The sequence below is a fragment of the Dromaius novaehollandiae genome, chromosome W (genome assembly GCF_036370855.1).
Source record: "Dromaius novaehollandiae isolate bDroNov1 chromosome W, bDroNov1.hap1, whole genome shotgun sequence".
Taxonomy (NCBI): domain Eukaryota; kingdom Metazoa; phylum Chordata; class Aves; order Casuariiformes; family Dromaiidae; genus Dromaius; species Dromaius novaehollandiae.
Genome location: NC_088130.1, coordinates 35,141,159 through 35,157,275, shown reverse-complemented (window position 1 = coordinate 35,157,275; position 16,117 = coordinate 35,141,159). Strand labels below are relative to the sequence as shown.

Below are 16,117 nucleotides of genomic sequence, written 5' to 3'. Positions count from 1 at the left end.
ATAAAGGCTTAATACAGTCTAAGTTTTTAAAGTTACTCAGTGCAGACTTAAGCCTTCAATCTTGTAATTTGTTTTCAGATGGGTGTTCTTTCATTCAATTTTACATCTCTACAATTAGACACTCACTTGCCCAGACATCAAGTTTAAATAACTTGTCAGTACTGTTTTTTAGCTTATCTTCAAATTATACACTTATTCCAAGTTACTTTAAAGGCAGATAAAAACATTTAAAACTATACAGCTTAAAACCTACTAGAGAATAAGGACAACATAAAAAGATTCTTTTTTTTGAAAGAAAAATTTGTCTAACAAGACAGGCACACAGATGACAGCAAATTTAGTACTGGAATTAAAGTATTCAGGACAACGTGAACCATGAAATCTATTTCTCACGTACTAGAAGCTAGAGATACAAGTTATCTATACAAAAATGAGACTGTTGGTTGACATTTATAGCTCACGACCTGTTTAGAATGCTTTAACTAAACTCACAAACAATAAATTCTAAAGTACCACGAAGCACAAGCTACTTCTGTACCTGTTATACAAAAAGATACTGAACAGGGCAAGAAACTATTTGTATAACCAGAATTATTAACTCAAGATTTACTCCATCTTTATTTGAAAATGAACATGCAAGTTAAGAAAAACAAAAGACTTGCACTTCTATTATTTTTGCTAAGGACACACAAAAGTGCAGAGGCAAGGTGTTTTATTAGACTAACTAGTACAGGAAAAAAGAAGCAGAAAAGCTTTGTACAGGAAAAAAGAAGCAGAAAAGCTTTTGGATTTAACAACCCTTCTTAAGGTTTCTCTAAATAAGCCATAATAAATGTAAAAAGATTAAACTTCTCTTTAACATTCTACACATCAAAATTTAAATAGAAACTTGAATGGGAAATGAATATGTAACTGACTTGAATGGGAAATTGAAAATGCAATTAAGTTTCACTAATAAACCAGATATAACTTTGTCTAATAGTACTATGACTGAACAACTAAAAATAGGAAAAGGGTTCATGTTGCAGTGTTAATGATTTTGAGCAGTACTAATCAAAAAAAAATTTTTTAAACTAGTTACTCATTTAACTGCCTAAAAGTTTTTAGAAAGCTAAGAGCAAAATTACAAACCCCCATGCTTTAGTAAATATTTTGCTGCATGAACAGAACACATATGATGGATCCAATCACAACCAACTAAACTACTTTTCAAATGCCTTCCTATGATGCAGACCCTCCACATGAGCAAACACCCAAGCTCCTGCCAGTCGCTCCCCAGCAGCAAAACCAAGCTCCCGCCAGTCGCTCCCCAGCAGCAAAACCAAGCTCCCAGCAGCTCTGAACAGCTCCACTCAGCACCTAAAAGTTCGAAATCTGATGTTTTGCCATTCTCAGCTAGGACACTCAGGCACTGTGGAGAGTCCAAAAAAAATTATGCCCAAAGTTGTACTTGGGCATACTTGGTACAGCTATCACTGAAAGAAAAAACTCCCTCTCTCCTCTAAATATTACTTAAATATAAGAGTTCAAAAAAGGCGTTTTTTTTTTTTCCTTCAAACACTCTGTCCTTAAGTCCTGGTCACTTACAGTTTGGTATTTGTTTAGTTTTTGAAAAGACTATTCAATAACTAGACTGAGTTTTGGGTATCAGCCTACTTGAAAGATATGAAAAAGCATGGCCTTAATCACTAGGATAGCATTAATGCCTCTATTGCTTCCCAGGTTTGACAAACTACCAACGTTAACCAGACCCCTCCATATATACAGCGATCACGGTTCTGATAGAACAGAAAGTTCTGTATCACACAGAGAGAGGTTTTGAAGCAGGGGTTTTAACTTACATTCTGTGCACCAATACTGTGAAGAATATCTGAAATGTTGCAAGCAAAACTTCCCATCAATGGAACTTCCATGCTGTGCTCAGCAGCACAGGGCCCCCTGCTTTCCCCACAAACAGAAGGATCACCACCCTTTTGAACTTAACTACTCTTAAGCGAAGCTAACTATCTCAGCTCACATACATTTTAAAGATGAAAAAAGATGCAACATCATCAAGCAGGCTCCAATAAGCTCTGAGCTCCCCCAAACAACCCTGACTTCTTCAGCTACACATCTGCCAAAAGAAATATGAAATGCAGCCAAAAAGCGTAAGAGCTGCCTGTGCCTTGCCTCTATAATTTCACAATAGTAAGTGCAGCTTATTCCTGAATACTGAGGATGGACATGTCCTGCACTTCTGTGCTGACGTTACAGTCCATGAAGACTTACAAGCGTTGAGTAAAATCAGGAAGCTTGTCTGGTTGAAAACTACTTTTCTTTGTCATAAACTGGCTTGTACTCAGATCAACTCCTTTATGCATCTCACCATATAACAGCAAAAACACCAGTGCCAGCAGGAGCTTGCTAGCAAGAATATCCCCTTTGAGTAGAAACGCTGAATTTGTTCAGCTTTAATGACTTCTGAAATTACACTTCTGAAAACAAACAAAGAGACCCCCCCCCCCCCAACCCTTGGCTAACTCAATTTACCAGGCTTTGTCAACTGGATTTTATAGTTAGCCTACTGCAAACATTTTCATAGTGAAAGAGTCGCACCAAAGTATGAAATTCTAATTAACATACCTTTTACTCCTGAAAAAGCAAATATAATAGCTCATAATCACTAAAATGGGAAGTTAGGTCCCACTTCTGCTCTCTCCTGCTTCTTTACTAATTCCTGCCTCACCCCTCTGCAATAAAAATTCAACTTGCTAATCCAACAGAAAACTACCTACTTCAGGCTTGCTAATGAACTGAACCTGTTCATGGAGGAGTCTGACAACTGTTAGAGCCAGCACAGGATAAGCAGCAGGAGCATAAGATTAACAGCCGAGTCTCACACTGAGTGGCAACAAGCCATTACATCAGCTCAAGCAGTCTCAAAAGTTCACCCTAAGCAATGCTGAGGTATCACCATCAGGGAGGTTTTTTGTGTTTGGGTACTGAGCACTACCTGGGCCCACAAGGCACATATATGCAAGGAGAATCAACTCAAGTTCAGTAGAGCCTGAAAGCACGTAATATTATGCCAGTGTTCAATGTGTTACCTGTGAGCAGCATCTAGCATTACAAAATCCAGAAAAGCTCAAGCAGAAATAATACCATCATATACACCAGGACAGAGAAAGGTGAAGTTCCCAGATGAACAAGGTAGGCTGGGGGTGGGGGACAGCATCATTAAAAGTGATCATGCTTACTTTTCATGGTAGGAGATTCACACATCTTGTGTTGCACAGTAACCAACAAAACATACAACCTTAAGCACAGCAGGGCCTGAAATGGCTTGCTACAGATTTATCTATTTCTGGTGAGGTTTCCCATTCACAAGCCTTCTGGCTTAAAGCCGACAAGTTTTTAAAGTGAGCTCACTTCAAAATTAATTCATCTGTTTATCCAGCAAGAAAAACGCTTAAAAATGTGATAGGTTACATGTGTTACTTTTACATACTAACATACTCAGTTACAAATCCTAATATTCATCTGCAGCTTCAATTTTCCAAAGTAAAATTTAGTGTTCTGTACAAAAAGTTATGTATGAAAGTACTTCACAAAACACTGAATCAGACATTGTAATGCAATGATTGTGTAGGCTAATGTGGTAGCCATCGTGCTTGTACAATAGCTCACAGAATTTAACATAAGCTAGTTTTTGATCCAGAGAGGCTGAACCAACAACCTTTTCCACTTCAGTTACAAGAAATGCCATAAAAAGTCTAAATTTAGCAGGTTATCAAACAAAAAGGTTTCACCAGCTCACTAGCACATTATCTGTAGCACAGGACCTTATGCTGGGGAGAAGGGAAAAAGACTACTCATAACCAAACCTTCTACTAGTCTCTATTTTAAATTCTGATGAGCCTACCACCTTGAACAAACATTTCTTTCAGAGACCCACATTAAGCTTAAACTTAGGGCATGATTATTGGAATAGAGCAAACGTCCTCCTGGGTCAGACTGGTGGTCCACCCAGGCAGTCAGATGGCTAATACTGGGCAAGCTCATCATTAAGCTCACCAAAAGAGGGGATCTTGAACTTGGGTGGGAGAGACACGTGGCAAAGGTGGAATCCCAGCAAACGTGCAGCCTGTTTCCACTCTCCCATCCTAGCCCATCTCTTGACAGAGCACTACTGTGCAGAAGCCACTGGCCCTCTGGACACACTACATTAGTGTCCTGTATGGTGTTCCCTTCTGGTTCCCCATTTTTTCACTTTTCATCTCTTGCCCAAATGCCCATTCTCTTTATTTCATTTCTTGTCCCAAGGTCACTCGGTTTCCTCTGTATTTTCTTTTCTCACAGAGAGGAACGTGAAATTTCTGAGAAACCATGACATGGCATCAGAAGAGGCTCTTTAGGGAGAGAGCACATAGGATGCCTCTTTACCCATTCACCTCATACTTCCTGATGACCCACACTTTTGCTAGGTGTAGTAGACAGTATATTGCTGCATAGTCGTTTTTTGAATCCATTTATGTACTTGTTTTCTAGGAAATGTGTCTAATCCTCATTTTAAATTTATCCACTAGTTTCATCAAGTGCCCTCTAGTTCCAACATTGCAAGATATGGTAAATATCAGCTCTACCTTCACATCATCTATCCTTTCCACAATTTCTTAAGCTTTAGTCATAGCCATCCCATCCTTCTCTCCAAATTGAAGAGCTCAGCCTTTCCAGTCTCTCCTTGTACAGCAGCTGCTCCATCCCTTTGATCATTTTGGAGAAGGTGCAGAGGAGGGCAACTCCCCTCCCTTACAGCCATCTTCAGATGCACAAGTCAATGTCACTAGGGATCCACCAGCTCTGGATGCACCAGAGCTTCAAACAGCAGTGAAGTTACACCTCTGCATATTTCTTAACGTCCTTCCTGATAATGCCCAACGTATTCTAGCTTTTCTGGCTGCTGCTGCGCATCGAGCTCATGATTTCAGAGGACCGAAAATCATGACTCTAAGATCTCTTTCTTCACCCGCTACTGCCCCGAGTTTAGCATCATGCATAATTTATTTTTCCATAAGTGCGTCACCTTATATCTATCTATGCTGCAAAGTCACCTGCCACCTTTTTTGCCATTCATTCAGGTTTGTGAGATCTTTCTGGAGTTCCTCAACATCAGTCTCTGATCATCTGAAAAAGCTTAGTATTACCTGCAAGCTTGGACATTTCACTGTTCAATACCTTCTCCAGATCACCACTGGATGTGCCAAAAAAACCAAACCGCTCCAGGACTGATCCCTGGGAAACTAAAGCTGACTTGCTTCTATCCTGAAAAGTGACCACCACGCCCTACCTATTTCTTCATATCATTCCTTCAATAGTAATTTGACACTCTCACTTCACTTGCATCCAGCTGATCGCTCCTCTGCCCCCCCCCCCCCCCCCCCGCAGTGATCCTGGAAGAACTGCTAATAGCCTAAACAAATAGCTGAAGCGTATTGCCTCATTGAAGTAAGAGTAGTAATAATCAAATGTCAGTTCAGCCAAAAACCGAAGGTGCAAACAGCTCTAGGCATAGTTTACTCAAGTAATTACTATTTGCATCTGAAAATTTTATTTAAGATAAAGACTTTCCTACACAGGACTGGTTTAAAAAAATTACCAAGAGGAGGTATTACATTAAGATCTGAAATCTCTAACTTTGGAGGAAAAAAAAAAATCAAGGGCTACCCAGCTTGTTCTCTCCACATTCACTGTGTTGTTCAACAGTCTTTGGGCAGGGACTATGTCTGCTTGTAAGACTCAAGATCCATGCACACATTTGGTTCTTTGTAAATAACTCAGCTTTTGTAAGGTACCATCCTTGTGTATGAGACTAATTATTTACTGTTTTCCAGGCAAGCTGAGTCAGAGTGAACAGAAGATACCTTTATAATCAGCACATTAGAGATTCTGACATATAATAAGAATTGTATATGTTTTGATAACTTTTAAAGAGCTGTCAGGCAGAAGGAGATTAGGACAAGATGCAGTTCCACAATACAGGTGCTTTGGTAGTGATGCCAACCTAGGGAGCTCCTCCCTTCCCTCCTCAACCTTTCAGCAGGCTCTCATTCCTGCCTCAGGGTTTACAACCACTCACCGGGCCTGTAAAAGCTTATTTGTTCAATTCACAGCATGGCCGTATATCAACACAACTTGTTCAGAGGAATTACAGAGGCCTCACAAAAAGAAAAAGAAGCACCATTTGGAAAGAAAGACTATACACACTGATTAAGTCTATTAAACTATTACAGAAACCGTATCACTACCACCTAGGATATTTCTTATGTAGACATTCTAGCAATCAGTTCAGTCAGGTCACGCTTGCAAATTAGTGCAAAGGTTAAAACACCAAAATAGCCAGCTAGGCTTCTTTCTAATGAAGTTCAGCTAGCTAATTTTAATCTCCAAATGTTTAATATACTGAAATCACTATGCTGTGAGATGACAAAGCCATTTTAATACATGGATATGGAGATACAACATTAACTTGGACTTCTTTGGTGTATGCATTGTGATTATTCTTGGAATTACACGGACGTTTTTCTCCATACACAATGTCTTCACACAATCTCCAGACAGTACTTGGTAAGCAGGAAAACCCAAAATATTGGAAAAACTTAACATATGCCTCCACAACTTGATTCTGGCACACTATACAAACCCTAAAGACACAGTGCTCAATTATATGATGAGTACTTGTGACAGTGTGCACCTTTCCCCCTCTTGTGCTCTCTCCCCTTCAACCTTACCTCCCCGTAAACAGCAGGTAGGCAGGGTCTAATTGAGCATGCACCAACTAAGACCCATCTAGCATGCAAATATGACTATGAGTCAATCATCTCCCCCTCCCATAAACAGGGGGCAGCCCAGAGCCCATTGAGCTCTCCCACACAGCAGTGAGCTGCACTGCGGAAACTCCTCCTGAGCAGGGACGTCTCTCAAGGTTACTCCTCGAGGTTGAGAGATTCCTTACCCGCGACAGATCCTCAGTAAGTGACTAAGAGCGCACTGAAACTTTGCAAAACTTTGCTAGGTTGTATCTTTGATTGACTGTGCACATAATCCCTTAGACATAAACCGTTGACCAAGTCTCCTTTGCACACTTTACACAATTCTTAGACATAAACTGTTGACCAAGTCTGGGACTAGGACTGGACCCAGCCACACCCAGACTCCCTTCTGAAGGAGTTTGGAGAGCAAGGGGGTCCTTTCTGAACCTCACGACTCAATGAGAGGGTTTCCTTGACACTTTCAGTTGACCCTGTCCTCCACGCAGTAAATAACTGAGTGAACCTTGCCATCAAACCTCATTAAATCATTGCCTTGTTTACGATTGCACTTCGTTAAGTCACTGTCTTACTGCAATAAAACATAGCGCTGCTTCTCTCCTATGAAGGAAGTGCATTGCTCTACTTATCCACAACAGTACTTCACAAACATCCATGCATTTATCCTTGTATTTGCCACAAGGGTTATTATTACCATTTTTACAGGCAAAGAACTGGAGGACAAGAATATTATGAACAGTATTATCTGGTAGTTTTGAGTGTCAGCTTGAGAAATCCAGGCTCTAATTTTAACTGACACTCTTTGGCACTTGATGTTCTTACATACAGCTCCTGCTTACTTTCATTGCAACACAGACCAGCTTACGGTAAACTGTAGTCCAAATGAAGACTGCTGCCAAAACAGGCTCTCCCACTGCTCAGTGCTAAATCTGGACTGCCTGTACTGGTAGCAGTACTGGAACAAGACAAGCAGAGCAAGTGTGCAGTTGCACGCAAGGGGATGGACCTTTCTGCAAGAGAGAGCACTGTATCAGCTCACTGCATCTCCTGGAACCACACCATCGGTTTTATACCTGTGGAGTGAGACAGAGACAGCTTTGGTACAAGTGGTAGAAGTACAGACCCAAAGTGAAACTCAGATCTACTTAGTTATATTGGGAAAAAAAATATTGTATTATTGCTGCATGGCCATCAACCGCTAGTACCAATAGAAGGGTGCATGTGCGTGTTGGAGGGTATAAAAGATGACTCCTTTTCACAGCAACCCACATTTCAGCTTAAATTGATGTATGAATAAGTCTCAAACTAAGGGTAGAGTCACATCAACTCAGGCATACAGCTTAGTAGCTCGCAGTTCCTAGAACAGGAAGGTCTCACTTCTCTCCGTGTATTCTGTCCCCTCTGGCATTTGCAGAACTCTTCCGGGGCCATGAAAACTCAGATCTGTTCAAGCCACTTCACAATTTCATTCCTAATATTCAGCTCAGTTATGACTTTAGTGAACATCTGTGCAGAGTGCAGATAAAGAATTAGCATTAAAGCAACCCCATGGCAAGGGCAGAAACAATCCAGTCTGTTAGGACATTGTCTGATTGCCTCAAGTTTTTCCTGTGGCCCCATGTCTCATTAACTACAGTCTTCTGACATTAGCTGATCTTCACCTTCATACTAGATTGCTGTACACTAAACAAACAAGGTAAAGGGGTTTTTTTTTTTGGGGGGGGGGAATAATGCTATTGATAGTACTGGAAGAAAAAAAACCTGTTTTCTAGAGTTGTGTGTCTCACAGTAGATTGGTTGGTTTGGCAGCAACACTGCTCTAACTCAACCAGGCAGTCACCCTTCCTCCCAATTCAGTTTCCTGCTGGTCAAATCTTTGAGGGGAAAAAAAATGCACCAGAAGGGTAAAAAAGTAAAGAAAGAGAATAGTAAGTGGCAAGAAGGGCGTCTGGGCTTCTTTGTAGCAGAGCCAGCTTAAATGTGTATCAAAATACAGCATTATTTTTCACATAGACCAATTAGCCAGTATGATATCAGTGCAGCTGTGCAACACATCCATCAGCTCACAGAAGGGAGCAGAGATAAGAGCTCAGGGGTGGGCACTGCTTAAACAGACTCAGTCATTTGAACTGTCTCTCTCCCATGTGGAGCCTGTTGTCTCTAACAGAGATGTGAGCTCATGCTGCAGCCTTTTTCTTAACTCACCTGTTAAATGGTGCCTCTCCTTCATTTAGCTACTTCATAGAAATTGCAGGAATTAAGATTTTTTCCACTAACAGTTTGTGAGGACACAAAAACATGCAGAGTAACATCACCCAGGCCCTGTTGCCATAAGAAACCAGGCTAAAAATAGCTTGTGATCAGCCAATTAATGATGAAAATGTATTTATAATGAATACTTGTATTGCTTAAATCAGTAATTAACTTTGCAGTATCAATTGCGTCATTTTAAGATACATGCAGTCTTAGACTTTGAGAAATCAAACAAAAATATATTACACAATGTATCATCAACTCTTAATCAGTACATTTAGACCGGCAACTTAGAGGCAAAATGCAGAAACATCACAAAGGCATCCCTTCTTTTGCATAGAAGTGAATATTACTCCCCTGTAAGACTAGTTTACATAGTGGTAGCAAATGTACTAGTAGTAGATTTTTACTTATTTGCTGACAGCAGAAGGGAGTGACTTGGGCATTCTTAGCTCCACTCTAGGTTCTGGAAGTGCACTGTGGTTAAGAGACCCTTTTGCATACTCCCATTCCTAAACTGATACTATGTTTCTTAACATAATTCCTGCTCTCCTTTTGTCCAGTGCTAGCTCATTTCACTCCTATTCTCTTCCCTTAGAAATCTGAGGAATGGGAATGAACGGACCTCAGCCTCAGGGCTCCTCACTTAGAGCTCCAAATAATTGTGGCTCCCAGCTTTCTCAGTCAGTCCCAGTTACCTCAGTCTGCAGTCTGCTTGTTTTGGTCTTCTAGGGCTTATCTTCGCTATCTTCTCATTTCATCATCTTTAGTTCTCCCTCTAACCCTTTTTCAGTCCCTCCTACCTCATTAACTCCCAAGTTGCTCATCTGGAGGTAGCTCCTCCCTGTGGCAGGCTCTCAGGGTCCCTTGCACCTTTCCCAAGTCCTACAGCCAGTCCTTATAACTCCATCTAAACATCAGCATAACTCTTAGCATATGCAAACTGCAGCTTTAAAAAAAAAAACTAGCAATGCATCCACTTCTGAGCAGACTGATAAGCAAACAAAATGTAAAACCTAAGAAAATTTCCACATCTATGAACAGAAGTTCACCCCCATTCAAAGCAGAACATTGGTAGACTTTTCCAAAAGGCCAAACTTTTAAAACTAAGTTTCTCAATCACCCACCCCAAGCCCCAGCAGTTTACAGCAGATATTAGTCATGAAGATTTCAACCCTGCTAAATCAAATATGGCAGAGTCCTATGACTCCATTTCAACTGCTTGGAAGACAGTGACATCAGGCAACTTGAGCAAACATTGCACTTCATATACCTACTAACTCTAAAATCTCTACAGCTGAACATCTGAATGATTATTTGAAGAATAAATACTCACCTAAACTCAAAGCAATTTGGAACTAAGGTACTCAAATACAAGGAACGAAGTCCCAAGAGTCACAACTATCCTCTGATCTGAAAAACTCAGATTTTGCAGGCCAAAACCATTTGCTTTAATCCCATACAGATTAAGACTTACTATTCAAATTGTTTTTACGTGGGGAATCAAAGCTGAAACTTCACTGGAGATAGATGTTTGTTTTGCAAAAAGCTATGTCAGTTGAAGACAGTACTGCCCCCACTGCTCTGCAAAGATCAGTGCAGTATTCCCTGATCTGCTTCAGAAGTAGTCAGGAGGTTAGGTCAGCCCATCACCAGTGAGAACCTAGGTGCTCACTATGCATCACAGGAAGATGAATCCATTTCTTGAACCTGTTCTCGTTATACCACTTCTGATGATCACAGAGTAGGCCAACTTTATAGCTAAGCCAGTAAAAAAACAATTTTTTAGTTTCCGCTGGACCAAGGGTAGAGTTGCATGCTATGACTTGAGCTAATCTAACAGTCAGCTGGCACTGAAAAGGCAGGTTCTGCTCCCATCTCTTATCCTAGACACATGCTCTCTACTTCCTTCCATTATGTCAGGTCTCACGCTTGTCAGTCCAGCACTAAACCCACAGAAAAATGAACCCTGCAACTAAATAAAATGGTTCAAGCAAGCCCCAGAGTAGTATGCAAGAGATCAGGTGGGGAGGGAAATGTATCATGGCTAGGAAAGTCTTTTTTGGCAACGGTGAGATGCCAAACCACCTAAGCCTTGCTGTGTGGCCTCACCCGCAGGCACCCCTGAGCTAAGCCACATGGCTGTGCCTGAAGCAGATGAGGGACTGTTCACACTATGTCCTTTTAGGTCTGCCTACCCTAGCCTCAGCTGGCTCAGCCAGATCTAGAAAGCACCATCCTTATGGTGTCATGTACATTTACTTCTGAGGAACGTTGTGTGTGGTTTAGCACTACTCTTTGTTCAGATGTGCCAACTGAAGACCCCAGAGAGTCTGCATCTAAGCATCGCTGACATTGTGCCTGTATATCCTCAGACATGGGACAAATATGCCATATTCCTGTAAGTGATCTTGTACTTCTCACTATTCCCTTGTTCTCCTGGGGGGCAGCTGCAACACACTGCTACAGTTCTACAGTTCTGATTTCAGATGGCAACATGCAGCACTTCACTGAACTAAAGCCAAAGTATTACTTCCTGCTAAACAGAACTTGATTATAAAACATTTAGTCATGCTTTAAATTAATACTGTCACAGATAATGCTCAAGTATTTTTACTCATACTACTTAATACTATCCAAGCGATTCTAAACAAGAATGTTCTCTGTCATCCGAATTCAGTCTACCCCATGCCTTGAAAGCAGAGTGTATAAAGCTAAGTAGGGAACCAGGATTTGTCACTACCTATACTAAGCTGAACAAATCAGGCCTGCTGAAAATATGATCTTTATCTATATTTCTGAAGTTGGAGGTGGAGGGGAAGGGGAACTCAAAAGAACTCAAGAACCTGAGTTTTCTTTAATTTTCATACAAGCTAAACAGATCCTTAGCAAAGGTAACAATACAGAGCAAGCATGTCATTGAAATTTAAATAGTTTGCATAAAGAATGTTCAGGAATTACAGAGACTGATTACACGTTGCCTAGGTTCTACAAGTGATGGGATAAGTAGGTCATTTGAGGGTTATCCTGAATTCTCACCTCTACACTCTTTTTGAAATATTGCTTGCATTACATAGATAAGATCTTTCAACACAGAACAGGGGCAACAGCAGAGCTGTAGGTTGTTCTTTGCATTCACTTTATAGCATTCTTCAGTTCTCTACAATGTCTTTAAGCCTTCATTACACATTTTTTCAATTGCACAGTGAGAATTGAGAGAGGTCAGCAATGTAGCTGAGCATTAAACTAGAAGAAAGGTATTACCAACTACAGATCTATAAATTCTGCCCTCCTCAGGCACTGCAGAGATGTGTAAACTGGTAGATCATAACTGGAGCCATTTAAAAGTTAAATGGATAGTGTTTCTTCTCAGCTCCCCATTTTCCCCCCCCCAAATGCAAGTTTGCTCAAATGCGAGAACCTCGCCAAAACCGAAAGGTATCTCAAATGTAGTAACTCTGAGGACCACTTCTTGAATAGTGTTGAGAAGTTTTTTTTGTCAGTGCAAAAATTAAGATCATTTGACTCAATTTATAAAATGACCATTTTTAAAAACAGATATTTCAGTGGCTAAAACAAAGTTTAAAGTTTTACATGACAGATTTATTCTTTCACTTACCACTATGCAAATGGAACAGTATGCACTGCCCCTCACATTCTAGCTCCTGCAGTATCAGATTATGGTAAATGGGTCTGCTGGACAAGCTGGAGTCCCATTTACAGTTATGGAGATGAAGAAATAATGAAATATGAAATATTATTTCAATATTTTCCTGATCGTAATCACAAGTAATTCTTTATTCAGTTTATTATATCCTGAAGACGAGGCATACTCATTTTTACATAAAGTGACATGAGCTTGGAAATTGATCTTTGTTTAGAAAAAAAGACAGGGAAATAATTAAACCTCTCCCAGTAAAGAAAACAGTTTTATTGCAGTCAGCACAATTTCCAAGCTGTCATATGTTCTAACATGCAAAAGTGTCCAACTTCAAACTACAACATTACATAGATCACTTTTATAGTGTGTGGATAACCTTTCAGAAATCAACTCTAAATTACAACATTAACTTCTAACGTTGAATTATTTGAACTCCTTGATGCTTGGCTCCAGTCACAAGGGGAATATCCCAGTCTGAAAAGTATGTTTCATGTGTATTATACTACCTGGAAGAAGGCAACCTTTTCCAAAACCATAGAACTTGTTCATCCTGAATAATTACTTTAAATTAGCTTTATGCTTTAAGGATCCTCACACCTTGAAAGATGGCTTAAACTGCAAATATCAAATACGTTAGTCACTTTTAAACACTGTATACACATATGTTCACTTCAAACCTTTTATAGCATTTATAGTGATAAAAATCACTTCCATAGCCAACTTTCATGATTACTTAACCCACCATGACTTTCAGAGGCCAGCAAAGAAATGCTTTCTAACTGTATAAATAACGAGACTAACCAATTCAGTCAGAAAGCATATTGAAGAGCTCCTAAAAGTTTACGAATTAAGTGGCACAATATGGAGAATATGCAACAATTTACAACTTTCATTTAGCATTTAAGACCTGAAAGCCATCTTTAAGCCCGTCGTTCACAAGAACAGCTGTGTCTTTAAAAGCCTACAAAGCATGAGTGACATCTAACTCTGCCCAGCCGGCATTCTCCGGAGCTGGCTCCGGCATCTGAGCTCTCACTACCGTGAATAATGCATAAGACCCAAAGGGACTGAAAGGGTGGAAGGGATGGCTAAGGCTTAGGGTTGCAGTAATCAATGCACTCCACCAGCACAACCTCCACCCAGAGAAGGAGAAAGGAGGGTGGCGGGGGGTGGGGGGCGGAGGAAATTCCAAAACTAAGCATTTCTCAGAAATAGCTGCAAATCCCCACTCAGAAAAAGGGTTGTAACTGCAAATCAAAGTTTGATTCCCCTGGAGCTGGCAGCTTTACAGCTGGTAAGAATCACAGACAGGCAAGAAAAGAAGTCAAGCAGTGGTGTAATTATGCAGCAGGGAAACGGGGGCCAAGTAGACACTGCTAAATCCTAAGTGCAACATGGAAGCAAGCTGCCAAACATGTTAAAACAAACAGAGGATGCTGGAGGAGACAGAACAGCACACTTGAATGCTCTATTTTAAAGTAACCCACTTATTATGGAGGAAGGAGAAGCAGTTATTAGTCATAGGGAAAGGAGCAATTTGGGGGTCAGTTCTGGGAAGCCCAAGTCTGAGTCAGTCCTTAGTGTGACGGAGGATGTAAAGAGAAAAAAAAAACGGGTTTGGAGAAGAGAATCTAGTGTCAGTCAAAAGCTTATTACTTGCAAACAAGTCACCATCGAGCTTTTATGTCTCATTTTAACACAATCACTTTTAACTTTTCTCCTATCTTTAAGACGTGTTGCTAGAAGCTGATTCAAGGCCTTTTGGATAAAAGCCCGCTGGCACAGAAAGAAAAAAAAGAGAAAAGAAAAGAAATGCTACATCAGCACCTCTCTCTCCCCAGCTTCTGCATTGCACACTATCAAGAAAAACACACCACTCCCCAAAACCCCACTACTCAACATTACACAGAAAGTGGGAAGTATAAAGAAAAAAAACCGAAATTGGTATTTAAGTTGAAAAGTAATAGAAAGATATAGGCGAATTAGAGCTTAATCCTTCCCGTACTCGCAGCACACAGCAATACACAGCCACTGTTAACTCCACTAAGTGCACTGAGGTCTCAAATTTCTATCGGAAAACTACGGTTAAAAAAAAAAGAGAGAGAGAAATTACAGAAACTACCCCACCAGTGTACACAGCTTCTGAACAGCAAACAAGATTTAAAGTTAATTTTGGCAAAAGTTATCAAGATTTTTAAACCGCTCAATCACCTTTCTGAAAGAGGTGAGCAGAATCAGGTCACCCTCGACGGGAAAAAAGTGAAATAAAATAAAAGAATATAATATAAGAAGTCAAATCACCTCTCACGGCGCACTTCTGGGCGCCCACGACGCCTCCCCCGCGCACCGGAGGGTCCCTTGCTAACCCTGCGCCTCCGCGGGAAGGCGCCGAGCCCCGCAGCCGCCTCTGCGGGCGCCGGGCGAGCCCTGCCCGGGGACAACCGTGAGGGCGACCCGGTCCCCGGTGGAGGCGGGGGGGCGTAGCAGCCCCGCCACGGAGGCCGTTGCCCCCCCGGCCCGTGGGCACCTCGGCGACCCCGGAGCCACGTCGGGGGGGGGGAGGGGGATGGGGCAAGTTGCCGGGGCCGCGGGGAGGGGAAGGGGAGAGCAGCCGCCGCCCTGGGGCAGCCCGGCCAAACCCGCCGCGGCCGGTCCCCGCCGAGCGGGCGAGGGCCGCCCGCCCCCCGCGTCCGCCCCAGCGCGGCCGGTGCCTACGTGACGCGGGGGCGGCCGCGAGGGGGCGGCGGGCGCCACAGGGGGGACAGGACAGGGCGCCGCCGCCACCTGCCGCGGGCCCCGGGCGGGCGCGGCGACCGGGCCCCCGCCTCACCTTGCTGCCCTGGTAGCTCTCCAGAGCCCGCACGGCGGTCTCGGTCAGCTTGACGTGCAGCACCGTGATGTTGTCCGCCGTGACTCTCCCGCAGGACACGCCGTACCTGCCCCCCTCCCGCAGCGCCGCCATCTTACGCTCCCCTCTTCCGCCGCCGCCGCCGCCGCCGCCGCCGCCCCGCTACTGCCGCCGCCGCCGCCACCGCCGGGGCCGCGCGCCGCCGCCGCCGCCACCTCCTGCCGCTGCCGCCACCGCCGCAGCTACAGCCATCCTGGCGCTGACGTCCCAGCCATCCCCGCCACCGCGCAGCCGCCGCCGCGCCCCGCCCCCGTCGCGCCGCGGGCCCGCCCACCGGCCCGCCGATTGGCCGAGCGGGGAGGAGCCCCCGGCGGCCGGGGCGGAGCTCACCGGCGGTTAGCGGCGGGGCGGCGGGCGAGGAGGAGAGGGGCGCGGGGGAGGGGCGCGCGGCTGACGTCAGCAGAGAGTGCGTTTAAGCGCGTTTGATGTCATTGTTGACGTTCCCGGTGAGTGGGACTGGGGCTGTCACGTGATTCTCTTCGCGCGCGG

General features: G+C 43.0%; 1 protein-coding gene across 1 annotated transcript in view; it reads right to left on the bottom strand.

The window, feature by feature from the left end:
* The window catches only part of LOC112980281 (RNA polymerase II elongation factor ELL2), a 53,886-nt gene extending 38,001 nt beyond the window's left edge, over window positions 1-15,885 (bottom strand). Inside the window, exon 1 of the mRNA XM_064500334.1 lies at window positions 15,551-15,885. Coding sequence (XP_064356404.1) covers window positions 15,551-15,682 — 132 coding nt within the window. The 5' untranslated portion in view covers window positions 15,683-15,885. The remainder of the gene's footprint in view (window positions 1-15,550) is intronic.
* Between the last annotated feature and the right edge of the window lie 232 nt (window positions 15,886-16,117).